This window comes from Pecten maximus, chromosome 8, assembly GCF_902652985.1.
Source record: "Pecten maximus chromosome 8, xPecMax1.1, whole genome shotgun sequence".
NCBI lineage: Eukaryota > Metazoa > Mollusca > Bivalvia > Pectinida > Pectinidae > Pecten > Pecten maximus.
Genome location: NC_047022.1, coordinates 44,989,600 through 45,016,995, shown reverse-complemented (window position 1 = coordinate 45,016,995; position 27,396 = coordinate 44,989,600). Strand labels below are relative to the sequence as shown.

At 36.7% G+C, this 27,396-nt stretch overlaps 1 protein-coding gene across 1 annotated transcript in view; it reads right to left on the bottom strand.

The window, feature by feature from the left end:
* Nucleotides 1-470: 470 nt before the first annotated feature.
* Nucleotides 471-27,396, bottom strand: part of LOC117333651 (E3 ubiquitin-protein ligase Bre1-like) — a 41,760-nt gene continuing 14,834 nt past the window's right edge. The window contains exons 11-17 of the mRNA XM_033893056.1: nucleotides 27,199-27,320; nucleotides 25,562-25,933; nucleotides 24,865-25,176; nucleotides 22,784-22,956; nucleotides 19,378-19,555; nucleotides 17,197-17,298; nucleotides 471-2,694 (exon numbers count right to left, since the gene is read on the bottom strand). Of these exons, the coding sequence (XP_033748947.1) occupies nucleotides 2,518-2,694; nucleotides 17,197-17,298; nucleotides 19,378-19,555; nucleotides 22,784-22,956; nucleotides 24,865-25,176; nucleotides 25,562-25,933; nucleotides 27,199-27,320 (1,436 nt within the window). The 3' untranslated portion in view covers nucleotides 471-2,517. The remainder of the gene's footprint in view (nucleotides 2,695-17,196; nucleotides 17,299-19,377; nucleotides 19,556-22,783; nucleotides 22,957-24,864; nucleotides 25,177-25,561; nucleotides 25,934-27,198; nucleotides 27,321-27,396) is intronic.

Here is a 27,396-nt window from a genome sequence, read left to right as displayed (position 1 = left end):
CATGATACAGAATACATGTTCATGTACAGAGTAGTGGATATTTCATTCTGCAGTTTAGGATACCAATATTAAGAATTTTTACAAATTATTTGTAATGGTCACATTTCCATAATTTAACTTTTTTTATCATAGTTATCTTATTAGCATAATTTTTATACTTCTGACACAAAAATCATTTATGTTACGTAAGGCTAAAGTTAAGTTTTGCTGTGTTATTATTTGCTTTAATTGATATCAATCTTGTACATTTTAAACCAAATCACTAATTGTAGTTAATGTGACATTGAAATATATGTGATTTTATTGCTACTATTAAAATAATTTATGCAATGTTACAATATATACATGTACATACAATGTAATTACATAATTACATTGTATGTGCTTTGTTATCCTTGAAATAAACACAATGTGTTCAGACGCTCGTATTTGATGAGTTTTCCATATAAACAAACAAAGAAAATTCAGAGTACATTTTGTGATACATTCAATTTATTGTTAGAATCCATTCATCAAAATATTAATGTCAATTTAACTAAATAATGACACACACACATATACCATTTAACTGGTAACCTCATATACAAATCTCATTCTTCTCAACACTGAATTCATTAATAGCACAACATACAATATTTTATCAACTTGTATTCATGGTGTAAACTAAAAGATGAAATGTAATACATACAATGAAATGAAACTCAGCCTTGCAAGTCTCGGATCCAAACACAGGCTTTCATGCAAGTCAATATATAACACACCAGTACTTGACATCTTGCACACCATCTTCTGTGCAAATGAAGAGACCATACAAGTGAATTATATAGCACTCCCGTGTTTGCTAGATAAGATCATTCATACATACTCTCTCCTAACTTGTGTATTTTATATACACGTATATCAAATATTTATTAAATATGTCTCACTTCACACCTTCCACAGGATGTGTCTCAAATTTATGTGAATATTACCAGTAAGACTGAATTAGCAGTTTTGTCACTTGGTATGATCAGGAATTAGAGAAGGAAAATGTGTAACCTGTAATGAAGACAATGCAATTTTGACTTCAGATATATCAAAGGCAGAACCTGGATCTAAAGCTGAACTATAACCTGAGATTTCTCTCGTCACACAAGATCTGAGATTCTATCTATCTACATTCAAAACAGCAACAGAAAAGTCTTCAAACGACAAAAACATAACACTTTAAACATGCTGTAAATGACTAATTCTAAGCCTTGAAAATAAGTTATCTGACAATAATAATCAAGTTACCATTTCTTGTTTACTGTGATACAAAATTTTCTGTTAACACATATATACTTTTTTTATCAGGGGACAAATTTCACTAATCATCTGTTCCAGTATTTTTTATCTATGAAGTTAAATCAAAATGTTTTATAACTATTAATTCAATGCTTAATGTTTGTTTATATTTTTCTTTGACCTAAACTACCATATTTCAATACTAGAAGTTTGCATGGAACACATTTTTCTGGAAAATGAACTACCACATTACAAAGTAGCATATTAAATAAATTACTTAAATCATAAACATCAGTGTACATGCTACTTAATTTTTAAAAGGAGGTTTTTAGGGGACAAATCATGTTACCTCTGAACAATTGCTCCCCTTTGAACTGAAAGGACCCGTATATTTGACAATGGAAGGGCCCAAATGCACAAACAATTCACTTTCAGAAAATAAATAGAAATGCAATCATATAGCCATAGGGCTTACTTCAGTCAAACAGTATAAAGTTAGATTGCTGTTGGATGAGGCATACTTCCACAGCTCTATCATACACAGTGGATACACTCTTACTTTATCCAGATCTAATTCAAATCACTTGTGGTTAACTATACTTGTGCCAACCTACATCTCAGCAATCATATATCACTTTGTCTGATCTCAACTGACTCTCAGTCGAAGAGAGGATTTAATACCTGTCCATGCCTTCCTTTGAGTACAACTGACTTTGAAAATACACAAAGCATGCCCTCTTTTCATAATTTTAGTCCAATGACCAAATATGATATCCAACATGCATGCTAGACTTTCGATGAATCAGACTCCTTCCATCAGAGTTACACTTGAGGCAGACAGCCCCTCCTTATTGTGGCCCCACTACACAGGATCAGACAGCCCCTCCTTATTGTGGCCCCACTACACAGGATCAGACAGCCCCTCCTTATTGTGGCCCCACTACACAGGATCAGATAGCCCCTCCTTATTGTGGCCCCACTACACAGGATCAGACAGCCCCTCCTTATTGTGGCCCCACTACACAGGATCAGACAGCCCCTCCTTATTGTGGCCCCACTACACAGGATCAGACAGCCCCTCCTTATTGTGGCCCCACTACACAGGATCAGACAGCCCCTCCTTATTGTGGCCCCACTACACAGGATCAGACAGCCCCTCCTTATTGTGGCCCCACTACACAGGATCAGACAGCCCCTCCTTATTGCTGCCCCACTACACAGGATCAGAGCTATATGGATACAAAGCCAGTGCTATGCGAGGTAAAGTCTGTGATAGTCATTTGCACCAAAACCTGCGTTACACTTGGGACACTTTCGCTGACGCGTCTCATACCGTGTCTTGAGACACTCGAGACAGAACACATGGAAACATTTGGTCAACACAGCATCCTTACGGTTCACCTTACACGAGGGACATGTCAGCTGTTCCTGAAATATAAAACAGTATCGTGTTATTATCTTTATCTACGAGAGGATGGATTATCATATAAATTTGCATGTATTATTTACGGGATGTTTAGAGTTAACTTTTCTTTCAAAATTTCACCTTTTACTAGAATTCTGCAATGATTTGAAACTCTTTATCTATCATATCTACTGTTTATTTCAGATTTTGATATTGATACTGTACTGAGTGTTAAGTTAACTTGTATTACAAAAATTCCCCTTCTACAAGAATTTTTCAACAACTCTATACTTATTAAACCATGTCTACGAGAGTCACTTCATACTTTGATATCCATAACTACACTGTACTAGATATGATCTGTACTCTGTATCTAAATCTGTCCCATATCCGAACAACTAATACCTAAACTAACATTATACTCGACTATCTCTGTCATGACTGACTTATACCTAGACTTACATTATACTCGGCTATCTCTGTCATGACTGACTTATACCTAGACTTACATTATACTCGGCTATCTCTGTCATGACAGTCTGACTTATACCTAGACTTACATTATACTCGACTATCTCTGTCATGACTGACTTATTGACTTATACCTAGACTTACATTATACTCGACTATCTCTGTCATGACTGACTTATACCTAGACTTACATTATACTCGACTATCTCTGTCATGACTGACTTATACCTAGACTTACATTATACTCGGCTATCTCTGTCACGACTGACTTATACCTAGACTTACATTATACTCGGCTATCTCTGTCATGACTGACTTATACCTAGACTTACATTATACTCGACTATCTCTGTCATGACTGACTTATACCTAGACTTACATTATACTCGACTATCTCTGTCATGACTGACTTATACCTAGACTTACATTATACTCGACTATCTCTGTCATGACTGACTTATACCTAGACTTACATTATACTCGACTATCTCTGTCATGACAGTCTGACTTATACCTAGACTTACATTATACTCGACTATCTCTGTCATGACTGACTTATACCTAGACTTACATTATACTCGGCTATCTCTGTCGTGACAGTCTGACTTATACCTAGACTTACATTATACTCGGCTATCTCTGTCATGACAGTCTGACTTATACCTAGACTTACATTATACTCGGCTATCTCTGTCATGACTGACTTATACCTAGACTTACATTATACTCGGCTATCTCTGTCATGACAGTCTGACTTATACCTAGACTTACATTATACTCGGCTATCTCTGTCATGACAGACTTATACCTAGACTTACATTATACTCGGCTATCTCTGTCATGACAGTCTGACTTATACCTAGACTTACATTATACTTGGCTATCTCTGTCATGACGGACTTATACCTAGACTTACATTATACTCGGCTATCTCTGTCATGACTGACTTATACCTAGACTTACATTATACTCGGCTATCTCTGTCATGACTGACTTATACCTAGACTTACATTATACTCGGCTATCTCTGTCATGACTGACTTATACCTAGACTTACATTATACTCGGCTATCTCTGTCATGACAGTCTGACTTATACCTAGAGTTACATTATACTTGGCTATCTCTGTCATGACTGACTTATACCTAGACTTACATTATACTCGGCTATCTCTGTCATGACGGACTTATACCTAGACTTACATTATACTCGGCTATCTCTGTCATGACTGACTTATACCTAGACTTACATTATACTCGGCTATCTCTGTCATGACTGACTTATACCTAGACTTACATTATACTTGGCTATCTCTGTCATGACTGACTTATACCTAGACTTACATTATACTCAGCTATCTCTGTCATGACTGACTTATACCTAGACTTACATTATACTCGGCTATCTCTGTCATGACTGACTTATACCTAGACTTACATTATACTCGACTATCTCTGTCATGACTGACTTATACCTAGACTTACATTATACTCGACTATCTCTGTCATGACTGACTTATACCTAGACTTACATTATACTCGGCTATCTCTGTCGTGACTGACTTATACCTAGACTTACATTATACTCGGCTATCTCTGTCATGACTGACTTATACCTAGACTTACATTATACTCGGCTATCTCTGTCATGACTGACTTATACCTAGACTTACATTATACTCGACTATCTCTGTCACGACTGACTTATACCTAGACTTACATTATACTTGGCTATCTCTGTCATGACAGACTTATACCTAGACTTACATTATACTCGACTATCTCTGTCATGACTGACTTATACCTAGACTTATATTATACTCGGCTATCTCTGTCATGACAGTCTGACTTATACCTAGACTTACATTATACTCGACTATCTCTGTTATGTCTGACTTATACCTAGACTTACATTATACTCAGCTATCTCTGTCATGACTGACTTATACCTAGACTTACATTATACTGGCTATCTCTGTCATGACTGACTTATACCTAGACTTACATTATACTCGACTATCTCTGTCATGACTGACTTATACCTAGACTTACATTATACTCGGCTATCTCTGTCATGACAGTCTGACTTATACCTAGACTTACATTATACTCAACTATCTCTGTCATGACTGACTTATACCTAGACTTACATTATACTGGGCTATCTCTGTCATGACAGACTTATACCTAGGCTTATATTATACTCGGCTATCTCTGTCATGACTGACTTATACCTAGACTTACATTATAGTCGACTATCTCTGTCGTGACTGACTTATACCTAGACTTACATTGTACTCGGCTATCTCTGTCATGACAGACTTATACCTAGACTTACATTATACTCGACTATCTCTGTCATGACTGACTTATACCTAGACTTACATTATACTCGGCTATCTCTGTCATGACAGTCTGACTTATACCTAGACTTACATTATACTCGGCTATCTCTGTCGTGACTGACTTATACCTAGACTTACATTATACTCGGCTATCTCTGTCGTGACAGTCTGACTTATACCTAGACTTACATTATACTCGGCTATCTCTGTCATGACTGACTTATACCTAGACTTACATTATACTCGGCTATCTCTGTCATGACTGACTTATACCTAGACTTACATTATACTCTGCTATCTCTGTCATGACTGACTCATACCTACACTTACATTATACTCGGCTATCTCTGTCATGACTGACTTATACCTAGACTTACATTATACTCGGCTATCTCTGTCATGACTGACTTATACCTAGACTTACATTATACTTGGCTATCTCTGTCATGACAGTCTGACTTATACCTAGACTTACATTATACTCGACTATCTCTGTCATGACAGTCTGACTTATACCTAGACTTACATTATACTCGACTATCTCTGTCATGACTGAATTATACCTAGACTTACATTATACTCGGCTATCTCTGTCATGACAGTCTGACTTATACCTAGACTTACATTATACTGGGCTATCTCTGTCATGACTGACTTATACCTAGACTTACATTATACTCGACTATCTCTGTCGTGACTGACTTATACCTAGACTTACATTATACTCGACTATCTCTGTCATGACTGACTTATACCTAGACTTACATTATACTCGACTATCTCTGTCATGACTGACTTATACCTAGACTTACATTATACTCGACTATCTCTGTCATGACTGACTTATACCTAGACTTACATTATACTCGACTATCTCTGTCATGACAGTCTGACTTATACCTAGACTTACATTATACTTGGCTATCTCTGTCATGACTGACTTATACCTAGACTTACATTATACTTGGCTATCTCTGTCATGACAGTCTGACTTATACCTAGACTTACATTATACTCGGCTATCTCTGTCATGACTGACTTATACCTAGACTTACATTATACTCAGCTATCTCTGTCGTGACTGACTTATACCTAGACTTACATTATACTCGGCTATCTCTGTCATGACTGACTTATACCTAGACTTACATTATACTCGGCTATCTCTGTCATGACTGACTTATACCTAGACTTACATTATACTCGGCTATCTCTGTCATGACTGACTTATACCTAGACTTACATTATACTCGGCTATCTCTGTCATGACTGACTTATACCTAGACTTACATTATACTCGACTATCTCTGTCGTGAATGACTTATACCTAGACTTACATTATACTCGACTATCTCTGTCGTGACTGACTTATACCTAGACTTACATTATACTCGGCTATCTCTGTCGTGACTGACTTATACCTAGACTTACATTATACTCGGCTATCTCTGTCATGACTGACTTATACCTAGACTTACATTATACTCGGCTATCTCTGTCATGACTGACTTATACCTAGACTTACATTATACTCGACTATCTCTGTCACGACTGACTTATACCTAGACTTACATTATACTTGGCTATCTCTGTCATGACAGACTTATACCTAGACTTACATTATACTCGACTATCTCTGTCATGACTGACTTATACCTAGACTTATATTATACTCGGCTATCTCTGTCATGACAGTCTGACTTATACCTAGACTTACATTATACTGGCTATCTCTGTCATGACTGACTTATACCTAGACTTACATTATACTCGACTATCTCTGTCATGACTGACTTATACCTAGACTTACATTATACTCGGCTATCTCTGTCATGACAGTCTGACTTATACCTAGACTTACATTATACTCAACTATCTCTGTCATGACTGACTTATACCTAGACTTACATTATACTGGGCTATCTCTGTCATGACAGACTTATACCTAGGCTTATATTATACTCGGCTATCTCTGTCATGACTGACTTATACCTAGACTTACATTATACTCGACTATCTCTGTCGTGACTGACTTATACCTAGACTTACATTGTACTCGGCTATCTCTGTCATGACAGACTTATACCTAGACTTACATTATACTTGGCTATCTCTGTCATGACAGTCTGACTTATACCTAGACTTACATTATACTCGACTATCTCTGTCGTGACTGACTTATACCTAGACTTACATCATACTCGGCTATCTCTGTCGTGACAGTCTGACTTATACCTAGACTTACATTATACTCGGCTATCTCTGTCATGACTGACTTATACCTAGACTTACATTATACTCGGCTATCTCTGTCATGACTGACTTATACCTAGACTTACATTATACTCGGCTATCTCTGTCATGACTGACTTATACCTAGACTTACATTATACTCGACTATCTCTGTCATGACTGACTTATACCTAGACTTACATTATACTCGACTATCTCTGTCATGACAGTCTGACTTATACCTAGACTTACATTATACTCGGCTATCTCTGTCATGACTGACTTATACCTAGACTTACATTATACTCGACTATCTCTGTCATGACTGACTTATACCTAGACTTACATTATACTCGACTATCTCTGTCGTGACTGACTTATACCTAGACTTACATTATACTGGGCTATCTCTGTCATGACTGACTTATACCTAGACTTACATTATACTCGGCTATCTCTGTCATGACTGACTTATACCTAGACTTACATTATACTCGGCTATCTCTGTCATGACTGTCTGACTTATACCTAGACTTACATTATACTGGCTATCTCTGTCACGACTGACTTATACCTAGACTTACATTATACTCGACTATCTCTGTCATGACTGACTTATACCTAGACTTACATTATACTCGACTATCTCTGTCATGACTGACTTATACCTAGACTTACATTATACTCGACTATCTCTGTCATGACAGTCTGACTTATACCTAGACTTACATTATACTCGACTATCTCTGTCATGACTGACTTATACCTAGACTTACATTATACTTGGCTATCTCTGTCGTGACAGTCTGACTTATACCTAGACTTACATTATACTCGGCTATCTCTGTCGTGACAGTCTGACTTATACCTAGACTTACATTATACTCGGCTATCTCTGTCATGACTGACTTATACCTAGACTTACATTATACTCGGCTATCTCTGTCATGACAGTCTGACTTATACCTAGACTTACATTATACTCGGCTATCTCTGTCATGACAGACTTATACCTAGACTTACATTATACTCGGCTATCTCTGTCATGACAGTCTGACTTATACCTAGACTTACATTATACTTGGCTATCTCTGTCATGACGGACTTATACCTAGACTTACATTATACTCGGCTATCTCTGTCATGACTGACTTATACCTAGACTTACATTATACTCGGCTATCTCTGTCATGACTGACTTATACCTAGACTTACATTATACTCGGCTATCTCTGTCATGACTGACTTATACCTAGACTTACATTATACTCGGCTATCTCTGTCATGACAGTCTGACTTATACCTAGAGTTACATTATACTTGGCTATCTCTGTCATGACTGACTTATACCTAGACTTACATTATACTCGGCTATCTCTGTCATGACGGACTTATACCTAGACTTACATTATACTCGGCTATCTCTGTCATGACTGACTTATACCTAGACTTACATTATACTCGGCTATCTCTGTCATGACTGACTTATACCTAGACTTACATTATACTTGGCTATCTCTGTCATGACTGACTTATACCTAGACTTACATTATACTCAGCTATCTCTGTCATGACTGACTTATACCTAGACTTACATTATACTCGGCTATCTCTGTCATGACTGACTTATACCTAGACTTACATTATACTCGACTATCTCTGTCATGACTGACTTATACCTAGACTTACATTATACTCGACTATCTCTGTCATGACTGACTTATACCTAGACTTACATTATACTCGGCTATCTCTGTCGTGACTGACTTATACCTAGACTTACATTATACTCGGCTATCTCTGTCATGACTGACTTATACCTAGACTTACATTATACTCGGCTATCTCTGTCATGACTGACTTATACCTAGACTTACATTATACTCGACTATCTCTGTCACGACTGACTTATACCTAGACTTACATTATACTTGGCTATCTCTGTCATGACAGACTTATACCTAGACTTACATTATACTCGACTATCTCTGTCATGACTGACTTATACCTAGACTTATATTATACTCGGCTATCTCTGTCATGACAGTCTGACTTATACCTAGACTTACATTATACTCGACTATCTCTGTTATGTCTGACTTATACCTAGACTTACATTATACTCAGCTATCTCTGTCATGACTGACTTATACCTAGACTTACATTATACTGGCTATCTCTGTCATGACTGACTTATACCTAGACTTACATTATACTCGACTATCTCTGTCATGACTGACTTATACCTAGACTTACATTATACTCGGCTATCTCTGTCATGACAGTCTGACTTATACCTAGACTTACATTATACTCAACTATCTCTGTCATGACTGACTTATACCTAGACTTACATTATACTGGGCTATCTCTGTCATGACAGACTTATACCTAGGCTTATATTATACTCGGCTATCTCTGTCATGACTGACTTATACCTAGACTTACATTATAGTCGACTATCTCTGTCGTGACTGACTTATACCTAGACTTACATTGTACTCGGCTATCTCTGTCATGACAGACTTATACCTAGACTTACATTATACTCGACTATCTCTGTCATGACTGACTTATACCTAGACTTACATTATACTCGGCTATCTCTGTCATGACAGTCTGACTTATACCTAGACTTACATTATACTCGGCTATCTCTGTCGTGACTGACTTATACCTAGACTTACATTATACTCGGCTATCTCTGTCGTGACAGTCTGACTTATACCTAGACTTACATTATACTCGGCTATCTCTGTCATGACTGACTTATACCTAGACTTACATTATACTCGGCTATCTCTGTCATGACTGACTTATACCTAGACTTACATTATACTCTGCTATCTCTGTCATGACTGACTCATACCTACACTTACATTATACTCGGCTATCTCTGTCATGACTGACTTATACCTAGACTTACATTATACTCGGCTATCTCTGTCATGACTGACTTATACCTAGACTTACATTATACTTGGCTATCTCTGTCATGACAGTCTGACTTATACCTAGACTTACATTATACTCGACTATCTCTGTCATGACAGTCTGACTTATACCTAGACTTACATTATACTCGACTATCTCTGTCATGACTGAATTATACCTAGACTTACATTATACTCGGCTATCTCTGTCATGACAGTCTGACTTATACCTAGACTTACATTATACTGGGCTATCTCTGTCATGACTGACTTATACCTAGACTTACATTATACTCGACTATCTCTGTCGTGACTGACTTATACCTAGACTTACATTATACTCGACTATCTCTGTCATGACTGACTTATACCTAGACTTACATTATACTCGACTATCTCTGTCATGACTGACTTATACCTAGACTTACATTATACTCGACTATCTCTGTCATGACTGACTTATACCTAGACTTACATTATACTCGACTATCTCTGTCATGACAGTCTGACTTATACCTAGACTTACATTATACTTGGCTATCTCTGTCATGACTGACTTATACCTAGACTTACATTATACTCGGCTATCTCTGTCATGACTGACTTATACCTAGACTTACATTATACTCGACTATCTCTGTCACGACTGACTTATACCTAGACTTACATTATACTCGACTATCTCTGTCATGACTGACTTATACCTAGACTTACATTATACTCGACTATCTCTGTCATGACTGACTTATACCTAGACTTACATTATACTCGACTATCTCTGTCATGACAGTCTGACTTATACCTAGACTTACATTATACTCGACTATCTCTGTCATGACTGACTTATACCTAGACTTACATTATACTTGGCTATCTCTGTCGTGACAGTCTGACTTATACCTAGACTTACATTATACTCGGCTATCTCTGTCGTGACAGTCTGACTTATACCTAGACTTACATTATACTCGGCTATCTCTGTCATGACTGACTTATACCTAGACTTACATTATACTCGGCTATCTCTGTCATGACAGTCTGACTTATACCTAGACTTACATTATACTCGGCTATCTCTGTCATGACAGACTTATACCTAGACTTACATTATACTCGGCTATCTCTGTCATGACAGTCTGACTTATACCTAGACTTACATTATACTTGGCTATCTCTGTCATGACGGACTTATACCTAGACTTACATTATACTCGGCTATCTCTGTCATGACTGACTTATACCTAGACTTACATTATACTCGGCTATCTCTGTCATGACTGACTTATACCTAGACTTACATTATACTCGGCTATCTCTGTCATGACTGACTTATACCTAGACTTACATTATACTCGGCTATCTCTGTCATGACAGTCTGACTTATACCTAGAGTTACATTATACTTGGCTATCTCTGTCATGACTGACTTATACCTAGACTTACATTATACTCGGCTATCTCTGTCATGACGGACTTATACCTAGACTTACATTATACTCGGCTATCTCTGTCATGACTGACTTATACCTAGACTTACATTATACTCGGCTATCTCTGTCATGACTGACTTATACCTAGACTTACATTATACTTGGCTATCTCTGTCATGACTGACTTATACCTAGACTTACATTATACTCAGCTATCTCTGTCATGACTGACTTATACCTAGACTTACATTATACTCGGCTATCTCTGTCATGACTGACTTATACCTAGACTTACATTATACTCGACTATCTCTGTCATGACTGACTTATACCTAGACTTACATTATACTCGACTATCTCTGTCATGACTGACTTATACCTAGACTTACATTATACTCGGCTATCTCTGTCGTGACTGACTTATACCTAGACTTACATTATACTCGGCTATCTCTGTCATGACTGACTTATACCTAGACTTACATTATACTCGGCTATCTCTGTCATGACTGACTTATACCTAGACTTACATTATACTCGACTATCTCTGTCACGACTGACTTATACCTAGACTTACATTATACTTGGCTATCTCTGTCATGACAGACTTATACCTAGACTTACATTATACTCGACTATCTCTGTCATGACTGACTTATACCTAGACTTATATTATACTCGGCTATCTCTGTCATGACAGTCTGACTTATACCTAGACTTACATTATACTCGACTATCTCTGTTATGTCTGACTTATACCTAGACTTACATTATACTCAGCTATCTCTGTCATGACTGACTTATACCTAGACTTACATTATACTGGCTATCTCTGTCATGACTGACTTATACCTAGACTTACATTATACTCGACTATCTCTGTCATGACTGACTTATACCTAGACTTACATTATACTCGGCTATCTCTGTCATGACAGTCTGACTTATACCTAGACTTACATTATACTCAACTATCTCTGTCATGACTGACTTATACCTAGACTTACATTATACTGGGCTATCTCTGTCATGACAGACTTATACCTAGGCTTATATTATACTCGGCTATCTCTGTCATGACTGACTTATACCTAGACTTACATTATAGTCGACTATCTCTGTCGTGACTGACTTATACCTAGACTTACATTGTACTCGGCTATCTCTGTCATGACAGACTTATACCTAGACTTACATTATACTCGACTATCTCTGTCATGACTGACTTATACCTAGACTTACATTATACTCGGCTATCTCTGTCATGACAGTCTGACTTATACCTAGACTTACATTATACTCGGCTATCTCTGTCGTGACTGACTTATACCTAGACTTACATTATACTCGGCTATCTCTGTCGTGACAGTCTGACTTATACCTAGACTTACATTATACTCGGCTATCTCTGTCATGACTGACTTATACCTAGACTTACATTATACTCGGCTATCTCTGTCATGACTGACTTATACCTAGACTTACATTATACTCTGCTATCTCTGTCATGACTGACTCATACCTACACTTACATTATACTCGGCTATCTCTGTCATGACTGACTTATACCTAGACTTACATTATACTCGGCTATCTCTGTCATGACTGACTTATACCTAGACTTACATTATACTTGGCTATCTCTGTCATGACAGTCTGACTTATACCTAGACTTACATTATACTCGACTATCTCTGTCATGACAGTCTGACTTATACCTAGACTTACATTATACTCGACTATCTCTGTCATGACTGAATTATACCTAGACTTACATTATACTCGGCTATCTCTGTCATGACAGTCTGACTTATACCTAGACTTACATTATACTGGGCTATCTCTGTCATGACTGACTTATACCTAGACTTACATTATACTCGACTATCTCTGTCGTGACTGACTTATACCTAGACTTACATTATACTCGACTATCTCTGTCATGACTGACTTATACCTAGACTTACATTATACTCGACTATCTCTGTCATGACTGACTTATACCTAGACTTACATTATACTCGACTATCTCTGTCATGACTGACTTATACCTAGACTTACATTATACTCGACTATCTCTGTCATGACAGTCTGACTTATACCTAGACTTACATTATACTTGGCTATCTCTGTCATGACTGACTTATACCTAGACTTACATTATACTTGGCTATCTCTGTCATGACTGACTTATACCTAGACTTACATTATACTCGGCTATCTCTGTCATGACTGACTTATACCTAGACTTACATTATACTCGGCTATCTCTGTCATGACTGACTTATACCTAGACTTACATTATACTCAGCTATCTCTGTCGTGACTGACTTATACCTAGACTTACATTATACTCGGCTATCTCTGTCATGACTGACTTATACCTAGACTTACATTATACTCGGCTATCTCTGTCATGACTGACTTATACCTAGACTTACATTATACTCGGCTATCTCTGTCATGACTGACTTATACCTAGACTTACATTATACTCGGCTATCTCTGTCATGACTGACTTATACCTAGACTTACATTATACTCGACTATCTCTGTCGTGAATGACTTATACCTAGACTTACATTATACTCGACTATCTCTGTCGTGACTGACTTATACCTAGACTTACATTATACTCGGCTATCTCTGTCGTGACTGACTTATACCTAGACTTACATTATACTCGGCTATCTCTGTCATGACTGACTTATACCTAGACTTACATTATACTCGGCTATCTCTGTCATGACTGACTTATACCTAGACTTACATTATACTCGACTATCTCTGTCACGACTGACTTATACCTAGACTTACATTATACTTGGCTATCTCTGTCATGACAGACTTATACCTAGACTTACATTATACTCGACTATCTCTGTCATGACTGACTTATACCTAGACTTATATTATACTCGGCTATCTCTGTCATGACAGTCTGACTTATACCTAGACTTACATTATACTGGCTATCTCTGTCATGACTGACTTATACCTAGACTTACATTATACTCGACTATCTCTGTCATGACTGACTTATACCTAGACTTACATTATACTCGGCTATCTCTGTCATGACAGTCTGACTTATACCTAGACTTACATTATACTCAACTATCTCTGTCATGACTGACTTATACCTAGACTTACATTATACTGGGCTATCTCTGTCATGACAGACTTATACCTAGGCTTATATTATACTCGGCTATCTCTGTCATGACTGACTTATACCTAGACTTACATTATACTCGACTATCTCTGTCGTGACTGACTTATACCTAGACTTACATTGTACTCGGCTATCTCTGTCATGACAGACTTATACCTAGACTTACATTATACTTGGCTATCTCTGTCATGACAGTCTGACTTATACCTAGACTTACATTATACTCGACTATCTCTGTCGTGACTGACTTATACCTAGACTTACATCATACTCGGCTATCTCTGTCGTGACAGTCTGACTTATACCTAGACTTACATTATACTCGGCTATCTCTGTCATGACTGACTTATACCTAGACTTACATTATACTCGGCTATCTCTGTCATGACTGACTTATACCTAGACTTACATTATACTCGGCTATCTCTGTCATGACTGACTTATACCTAGACTTACATTATACTCGACTATCTCTGTCATGACTGACTTATACCTAGACTTACATTATACTCGACTATCTCTGTCATGACAGTCTGACTTATACCTAGACTTACATTATACTCGGCTATCTCTGTCATGACTGACTTATACCTAGACTTACATTATACTCGACTATCTTTGTCATGACTGACTTATACCTAGACTTACATTATACTCGACTATCTCTGTCGTGACTGACTTATACCTAGACTTACATTATACTGGGCTATCTCTGTCATGACTGACTTATACCTAGACTTACATTATACTCGGCTATCTCTGTCATGACTGACTTATACCTAGACTTACATTATACTCGGCTATCTCTGTCATGACTGTCTGACTTATACCTAGACTTACATTATACTGGCTATCTCTGTCACGACTGACTTATACCTAGACTTACATTATACTCGACTATCTCTGTCATGACTGACTTATACCTAGACTTACATTATACTCGACTATCTCTGTCATGACTGACTTATACCTAGACTTACATTATACTTGACTATTTCTGTCACGACTGACTTATACCTAGACTTACATTATACTCGACTATCTCTGTCATGACTGACTTATACCTAGACTTACATTATACTCGGCTATCTCTGTCATGACAGTCTGACTTATACCTAGACTTACATTATACTCGGCTATCTCTGTCATGACTGACTTATACCTAGACTTACATTATACTCGGCTATCTATGTCATGACAGTCTGACATATACCTAGACTTACTTTATACTTGGCTATCTCTGTCATGACTGACTTATACCTAGACTAACATTATACTCAACTATCTCTGTCATGACAGTCTGACTTATACCTAGACTAACATTATACTCGACTATCTGTGTCATGACTGACTTATACCTAGACTTACATTATACTCGACTATCTCTGTCATGACTGACTTATACCTAGACTTACATTATACTCGACTATCTGTGTCATGACTGACTTATACCTAGACTTACATTATACTCGACTATCTGTGTCATGACTGACTTATACCTAGACTTACATTATACTCGGCTATCTCTGTCATGACTGACTTATACCTAGACTTACATTATACTCGGCTATCTCTGTCATGACCGACTTATACCTAGACTTACTTTATACTCGACTATCTCTGTCATGACTGACTTATACCTAGACTTACATTATACTCGGCTATCTCTGTCATGACAGTCTGACTTATACCTAGACTTACTTTATACTCGGTTATCTCTGTCGTGACTGACTTATACCTAGACTTACATTATACTCGGCTATCTCTGTCGTGACAGTCTGACTTATACCTAGACTTACATTATACTGGGCTATCTCTGTCATGACTGACTTATACCTAGACTTACATTATACTCGACTATCTGTGTCATGACTGACTTATACCTAGACTTACATTATACTCGACTATCTGTGTCATGACTGACTTATACCTAGACTTACTTTATACTCTGCTATCTCTGCCATGAGAACCTCATCAGCAGCACCCGCCATTTCTATCTTCTTTGTTCGTTCCAACTTTCTCTGCAGCTTAGCTATTTCTTCCTGAAAACCAATTGTACAGAAATATACCATGAACAAAATGTTAAAGTCTATTCTACTGGAAAAAGGATTTTACATTCAGATGTCATATCAACAATAAATACACCATACAGTAAATCCTTAATACCTGTCAGACTGGCAGTCATATCGACAATAAATACACCATACAGTAAATCCTTAATACCTGTCAGACTGGCAGTCATATCAACAATACATACACCATACAGTAAATCCTTAATACCTGTCAGACTGGCAGTCATATCAACAATACACCATACAGTAAATCCTTAATACCTGTCAGACTGGCAGTCATACCGACAATACACCATACAGTAAATCCTTGATACCTGTCAGACTGGCAGTCATACCGACAATACACCATACAGTAAATCCTTAATACCTGTCAGACTGGCAGTCATATCAACAATACACCATACAGTAAATCCTTAATACCTGTCAGACTGGCAGTTATATCAACAATACACCATACAGTAAATCCTTGATACCTGTCAGACTGGCAGTCATATCGACAATACACCATACAGTAAATCCTTAATACCTGTCAGACTGGCAGTCATATCGACAATACATACACCATACAGTAAATCCTTAATACCTGTCAGACTGGCAGTCATATCAACAATACACCATACAGTAAATCCGTAATACCTGTCAGACTGGCAGTCATATCGAGAATTCATACACCATACAGTAAATCCTTAATACCTGTCAGACTGGCAGTCATATCAACAATACACCATACAGTAAATCTTAATACCTGTCAGACTGGCAGTCATATCGACAATACATACACCATACAGTAAATCCTTAATACCTGTCAGACTGGCAGTCATATCAACAATACATACACCATACAGTAAATCCTTAATACCTGTCAGACTGGCAGTCATATCAACAATACACCATACAGTAAATCCTTAATACCTGTCAGACTGGCAGTCATATCAACAATACACCATACAGTAAATCCTTGACACCTGTCAGACTGGCAGTCATATCAACAATACACCATACAGTAAATCCTTAATACCTGTCAGACTGGCCGTCATATCAACAATACATACACCATACAGTAAATCCTTGATACCTGTCAGACTGGCAGTCATATCGACAATACACCATACAGTAAATCCTTGATATCTGTCAGACTGGCAGTCATATCAACAATACACCATACAGTAAATCCTTAATACCTGTCAGACTGGCAGTCATATCAACAATACACCATACAGTAAATCCTTGATACCTGTCAGACTGGCAGTCATATCGACAATACATACACCATACAGTAAATCCTTAATACCTGTCAGACTGGCAGTCATATCGACAATACATACACCATACAGTAAATACTTAATACCTGTCAGACTGGCAGTCATATCAACAATACATACACCATACAGTAAATCCTTAATACCTGTCAGACTGGCAGTCATATCGACAATACATACACCATACAGTAAATCCTTAATACCTGTCAGACTGGCAGTCATATCGACAATACACCATACAGTAAATCCTTAATACCTGTCAGACTGGCAGTCATATCGACAATACATACACCATACAGTAAATCCTTGATACCTGTCAGACTGGCAGTCATATCAACAATACACCATACAGTAAATCCTTGATATCTGTCAGACTGGCAGTCATATCAACAATACATACACCATACAGTAAATCCTTAATACCTGTCAGACTGGCAGTCATATCAACAATACATACACCATACAGTAAATCCTTGATATCTGTCAGACTGGCAGTCATACCGACAATACACCATACAGTAATACCTGTCAGACTGGCAGTCATATCAACAATAAATACACCATTTGTTGATGAAGACCTCCTATTTCTGTACAGTTTGAAATTTTTTACATTTTGACTGCTCTACATTTTTGTCCCTACTTTTATCAGTGAACTGTCATCAAGGCTCTGTCATTTGCATTTTTTCCTTGACAATGAAAACAAACATTTTTGAAAACACACAGTTTTCAGTCACTGTTTATGATTAAGATAAACACCTTACCAAATAAGCCTAAAATTAATCCAAATTACCTGCATCCTCTTGTGTTTGTAAGCCTCCTGCTCCAGGGCTCCTGTTTTCTCGGCCACCAGGACTGTAGCCTCCTTCAGCTGGGCCTGGTACTTGTCCAGGTGGAGCTTCAGGTCGGCCGCAGTTTGTGAACTCTCGACGGCCTTACGCTTGTGCATCTCCATGGCCTGCTGTGTCAGACTACACAAACACAAAGATATGTAACTACACAAACACAAAGATATGTAACTACACAAACACAGAGATATGTAACTACATAGCCAACACAAAGATATGTAACTACATAGCTAACACAAAGATATGTAACTATATAGCCAACACAAAGATATGTAACTACACAAACACAAAGATATGTAACTACACAAACGCAAAGATATGTAACTATATAGCCAACACAAAGATATGTAACTACACAAACACAGAGATATGTAACTACACAAACACAGAGATATGTAACTACACAAACACAAAGATATGTAACTACACAAACACAAAGATATGTAACTACACAAACACAGAGATATGTAACTACACAAACACAAAGATATGTAACTACACAAACACAAAGATATGTAACTACACAAACACAGAGATATGTAACTACACAAACACAGAGATATGTAACTACACAAACACAAAGATATGTAACTACACAAACACAGAGATATGTTACTACACAAACACAAAGATATGTAACTACACAAACACAAAGATATGTAACTACACAAACACAAAGATATGTTACTACACAAACACAAAGATATGTAACTACACAAACACAGAGATATGTTACTACACAAACACAGAGATATGTAACTACACAAACACAAAGATATGTAACTACACAAACACAGAGATATGTAACTACACAAACACAGAGATATGTAACTACACAAACACAAAGATATGTAACTACACAAACACAAAGATATGTAACTACACAAACACAGAGATATGTAACTACACAAACACAAAGATATGTAACTACACAAACACAGAGATATGTAACTACACAAACACAAAGATATGTTACTACACAAACACAAAGATATGTAACTACACAAATTAACACAAAGATATGTAACTACACAAACACAAAGATATGTAACTACACAAACACAGTGATATGTAAGTACACAAACACAAAGATATGTTACTACACAAACACAAAGATATGTAACTACACAAATTAACACAAAGATATGTAACTACACAAATTAACACAAAGATATGTAACTACACAAACACAAAGATATGTAACTACACAAACACAAAGATATGTAACTACACAAATTAACACAAAGATATGTAACTACACAAATTAACACAAAGATATGTAACTACACAAACACAAAGATATGTAACTACACAAACACAAAGATATGTAACTACACAAACACAAAGATATGTAACTACACAAACACAAAGATATGTAACTACACAAACACAGAGATATGTAACTACACAAACACAAAGATATGTAACTACACAAACACAAAGATATGTAACTACATAGCTAACACAAAGATATGTAACTATATAGCCAACACAAAGATATGTAACTACATAGCCAACACAAAGATATGTAACTACACAAATTAACACAAAGATATGTAACTACACAAACACAAAGATATGTAACTACACAAACACAAAGATATGTAACTACACAAACACAGAGATATGTAACTACACAAACACAAAGATATGTAACTACACAAACACAGAGATATGTAACTACATAGCCAACACAAAGATATGTAACTACACAAACACAAAGATATGTAACTACATAGCCAACACAAAGATATGTAACTACACAAACACAAAGATATGTAACTACATAGCCAACACAAAGATATGTAACTACACAAACACAAAGATATGTAACTACACAAACACAAAGATATGTAACTACATAGCCAACACAAAGATATGTAACTACACAAACACAAAGATATGTAACTACACAAACACAAAGATATGTAACTACACAAACACAAAGATATGTAACTACACAAACACAAAGATATGTAACTACACAAATTAACACAAAGATATGTAACTACACAAACACAAAGATATGTAACTACACAAACACAAAGATATGTAACTACACAAACACAAAGATATGTAACTACACAAACACAAAGATATGTAACTACACAAACACAAAGATATGTAACTACACAAACACAAAGATATGTAACTACACAAACACAAAGATATGTAACTACACCAACACAGAGATATGTAACTACACAAACACAAAGATATGTAACTACACAAACACAAAGATATGTAACTACACAAACACAAAGATATGTAACTACACAAACACAGAGATATGTAACTACACAAACACAAAGATATGTAACTACACAAACACAAAGATATGTAACTACACAAACACAAAGATATGTAACTACACAAACACAAAGATATGTAACTACACAAACACAAAGATATGTAACTACACAAACACAGAGATATGTAACTACACAAACACAGAGATATGTAACTACACAAACACAGAGATATGTAACTACATAGCCAACACAAAGATATGTAACTACACAAACACAAAGATATGTAACTACATAGCCAACAAAGCATAATAATTCTTGTTATTTAACCAAAGTTAGACCCTGACAGCTATACTCCCTAATCAACACTCCACTATCCCAACCTTACAAAACTTGGTGGAGTTGTAGGTAGGGTATACTTTATACCGTGGATGATGCGACTCCTGAAATACAGCATTAACATGACTGTGTTACCTCCGATAGCAATTAAAGATTTTATACCAATTCGTCAAAATCTAATACTTTCTGAGCAACAAATCTTAGCACAAAAATTGAAAGTGAAATGCTGCTGATGGCACTGTCCCCGTCAGAAAAGTGAAACCCTATACACTGTATCAATATATTATGATCTATAAGATAACTTTTAAATCCCTAAATTACGTACAGATAAATACATTTTTGAATCATAGATTAGAACAGTGATGATAGTTACTGACCCGAGTTCCTTCTCTATAGTAGACAGATTAATTACTGACCCGAGTTCCTTCTCTATAGTAGACAGAGTAATTACTGACCCGAGTTCCTTCTCTATAGTAGACAGAGTAATTACTGACCCGAGTTCCTTCTCTATAGTAGACAGTAATTACTGACCCGAGTTCCTTCTCTATAGTAGACAGAGTAATTACTGACCCGAGTTCCTTCTCTATAGTAGACAGTAATTACTGACCCGAGTTCCTTCTCTATAGTAGACAGAGTAATTACTGACCCGAGTTCCTTCTCTATAGTAGACAGAGTAATTACTGACCCGAGTTCCTTCTCTATAGTAGACAGAGTAATTACTGACCCGAGTTCCTTCTCTATAGTAGACAGAGTAATTACTGACCCGAGTTCCTTCTCTATAGTAGACAGCGTATTCTGCAGTATCTGTTCCTTCTCCTCCAGTTTCCTAACTACAATGTTTTGAGCCTCGACCTGGGAGTGGATAGTATTCACCTGGTCAGCCAGTACCTCCTTCTCCTCTCGTAATAACTTCTGAATCTGGTTGGACTTAATTCGCTACAATAAACACATAATCATACAAAATAAGAATTCTACAGGATGTGTCGCCTGCACATAAAGTTACAAGAGCTATTGCATGAAAACAGTTGTTCTATTTTTAGTAACAGTGACCTGGACCTTTGACCTTCAGACCTGAAAAGCAATCCCAAGCAAGCACTTGTGGTAAGGAAGGTCTGGATGATGTTTGAGTTTGATCCTCCCTCTGCCGCTGCAGACACCAAGGCGAGCATAGCAATACCTATATTCTGCCTACTTTTTGCAGGTAACACAAAATTGTTCTATGAGAAAACAATAACTCACTTGAGGCAGTAGATGGGTTTGGTTGAACCCCATATTTCAATTCTGAGCATAAAACATTAATCATGTTGGGGTAGTTTTCTGTGATAATAACCTCAATGATAAAACATTAACCTTTTGCCACATGCAGGTTATAACACTTCAGCACTCTGTGCCAATAGTGCAAAGATACATTGTTGCAATGCAACATTATTGTGCTGACTGAAATATACATACACCATCTCAATGGCAGTTTTTGAGAAATTAAGCTTTGTTTTGATTAATTTTTCTAAACCTAATTTTGAAAGTGAAATAGTTGTTTTAGACATTTTTAGTAAGTTACAATTATGTTCAGAATTTCTTAAATTTTAATTCTGTGCTATTTTCTTTATAAAACCAACAACACATAACCACGAAATCAGCTGTATACAAACAGAACAGAAAAATTTCAAAATATTTTGACAATGTAATTTATAATTCATTGAATTCCTGTACATGAAATGATTCAACATTAACTCCCAAATGAAACAAACTGAATTTTCAAAGTTTTCACAAGAATACTTTCAACAGTTCAGGCTTAAGCCTAGAATATTTTATATCCGATGTCGCGACGAAGGAATGTGTATCCGACCATTTTGGGTCAAATCTACCTTCGTTTTTCAAATGCCGGCGAGCGTAGTTATTAGTGTGTCGAGCTATGGTGGAAACTGATTCTCATTGAAGAAAAGGTAGAAATAATCAATGGGACTTGCAGTATCAACATCTAAAGTTTCTGGAAGTACTGGCCCCGTTTCCCTAACAAAATCATTTACTGTGATCGGCGAAAACTCTCGGTCAACATTACCTAATGGCGGCGGTACAACTAGTCGCCGTTCGTCCTCATTTTCGGACTCGATATCTGTTGACAGTTCATTTAGAACATCGTTAAGATCAATATCTGACTCAATGTATTCAGGTCCAAAGCCATCGAACTCTAAATTATCATCATCGTCGTCAAAAATCGTAGCCACAGCCGCCATCACGCCTCATTGTTGTCACACTTTTCTACACTCATGACTCACACTTTCTAGGTTAATTTATTCAAAAACTTTCGTATGAATGACGTGTACAAATCTGATTGGTCGATGCATTGATATCTTCTTAAAATAGTATCAGGGATTTCCAGATAGGTGTCGCTCTCAATCACGGGATTTTCCATGTCTAAGTTTACCGAACCGGCATGGCGTCGAGAGGCGCTTACATTGAGATAACGTAGAGGCGTCGAGAAGTGCTTACATGGAAATAATGCAGAGGCGTCGAGAAGCGCTTACATGTGGCAAGGGGTAAAGGCGTCCAGAGGCGCTTACATGTGGCAAAGGGTTAATCACCTTTTGGTGATTTTCTGTGACGATAACCTCAATGATAAAACATTAATCACATTGGGGTAGTTTTCTGTGATAATAACCTCAATGATAAAACATTAATCACATTGGGGTAGTTTTCTGTGATAATAACCTCAATGATAAAACATTAATCACATTGGGGAAGTTTTCTGTGATAATAACCTCAATGATAAAACATTACACATTGGGGTAGTTTTCTGTGATAATAACCTCAATGATAAACAGATGATAATGGTGACATACATACCTCTGACATCAGTTTAAAGTTAGCGTCGTCCTTCTCTTTGAGTTGTTGAAGTAGACGTGTGTTTTGTTCCTGCATGTCCTCGAACGCCTGGCCAGTTACCTCCATTTCGTCCAGTAAAGCCTCTTCCTTCTGTTTCTGACTTGTCAAATTCTTCTGTAGTTCTGTTATTGTTTCTTCCATCTTCTTTATCTTTCTGATTGCGTCTTCCTCTGCTAGTTTTCGCCTCTCTTTACGCTCTGTCTCCTGCATTTTCTTAATATGTGTTTTGAGTTCCTCTATTTCCTGTCTTGCTTTCTTTTCACTGGCCATCAGCTGCAGAGGAAGTCAGTGAAATGTCCAGTTAACAAAAGCTTCCCTTTTATCTTCAGTGAAAACATTTTCAAACACACAAAGTAACCAAATTGTGGATTAAGAATAGATAAATAAGACACCAATGCTCTACATCTTTTAAAAAGAAATCAACATGACAAATATAATTACCTGGGAACAATGTGGGTTACTTTTAAAAGTACCGTATTATTAGTGACAGTCAACCCATCACACATTCACCATTAGTATCCAATGCTTCTAACAACTGGATAATTTATATCAAAGTAATTAATCAAGAAAGCATTCTCCAACCTTCACGTGTGTTTTATATAAGTGCATCTCTTTCGTGCTGTAAGGATTTTATCATAAACTAATTACAGGCCATTACCTGTACTTTGTCGCGCTGTTCTTTGGGAGCCGACTTGTACATATCCAGTAAAAGTTTCAGCTCCTTCTGACTAGCCTGCGCCTGTTTCAGCTGTGACCGTAAATCTTTGATGACCTCAAGGTCAGTTTTGCCCTTCTCTCTGTACTCAAGGTCATCCCTGTCCTCCTCTTTGGTTAGAATACAAGCTGGTGGTTCGAGTGGTTCAGACTTACTGCTGGAGGTTGGGGTAGGAGGTGAAGGAACTTGGTCCTTCGTGGGGACTGTTTCTGCTCCCTGAGAACCTGAATTACTATGAGTACCAGCAACCCCAGAATTTTCACCTGTTCCATTGTTGCTTGGTTTTTGTTCATTAGCAGCAAGTTCTGCTTTGATCTGAAGAAATGGAGAAAATTATGTCATATCACAAATGACACAGTGGTCAAAATTTCCATTTCCAAACACAACTGTATCTTTTAATGAAAAGCATTAATGCTGCATTATAAAGTTTGTAGTAAAGAAGTCAAGTTTAGCACAAAATACTGTATAGCCCTTTAATTCATTGGGTCAAAGTTTTTGGCCCTTTTGTTTTATGGAACATATTAAAGCATTGTTTAAAATTTTGAATTACTTGTATATCAATATAATTTCTAAATCATCATCATCACAGTTATGTCTTTGTATTTTGAGTATAAATGTTTGTGGGTAAATCATCATTATCACAGTTATGTCTTTGTATTTTGAGTATATTTGTTTGTGGGTAAATCATCATTATTCCAATTATGTCTTTGTATTTTGAGTATATTTGTTTGTGGGTAAATCATCATTATTCCAATTATGTCTTTGTATTTTGAGTATAAATGTTTGTGGGTAAATCATCATTATTCCAGTTATGTCTTTGTATTTTGAGTATAAATGTTTGTGGGTAAATCCGATACACATCATTATAAGAGATTCTACCATGTTTGCTATGCAACGCCAGTTTTGATTGGTTTAAAACCATGTATTATTTTCCAATACACGCTCGTGTCAATAACACACGCTCGTGAGTCACGGCTGTTACAATGTTATGTATCTAATATTCACCAAGAAAGAATACGCTTATTGTAGCCGAGTGGGCTAATGGGTTAGTCAATGCTCATTTTTTATCACGACGCGAGTTCGAATCCTACGAAGGCCGCTTTTTTTTTCATCCTTTTTTTTTTTTAATTTTAAAAAATCAATGCCATATGATATATTTTCTAGATTGTAGTACTGTAGTGCCTGTAAAGAAATACAAATGTATATATTTTATCAACAAAATAATGCAATACTCAAGAAATAAAGTTTTTCCCAGGGCTTCTTTGCTGTTTTTCTATAAGAAAGAGGTCGATCTCAGAACTAAACAGTACATGGTAGAATACAAATAATCAACTTTGACTCGTGTATTGTTGCAGGATAAACAACGAGGACGAGGATATTTTGCAATTTTAATTAATAACTCAGGCCTGCGGCATTCGTTATTAATTTAATTGCAAAATATCGTTGTATATCCTGCAACAGTACATGAATCATCGTTGATTATTTCTTAAATAAAACCCCCACAATGTATAACTGCTGTACAGTAATAACTTCCTCATTTCAAACCATATGAAGGTACCCTGATTCAGAAAACTTTCTACCTTGGTGCACTCTGCCTGTGCTTCCTTTGCCCGTCGTCGGTACCTGCCCGATTCTGATTTCAGCTGCTGATTGTGTTTCTGTAAACTTTGGATCAAATTCCTCATCTCATGGTTAATTGGTCCTACAATGGCAATAAATCAAACGTCAAAGATTAATAGTCTTTACCCTGAAGCTGAATCCAAATCGATAAATTGTAA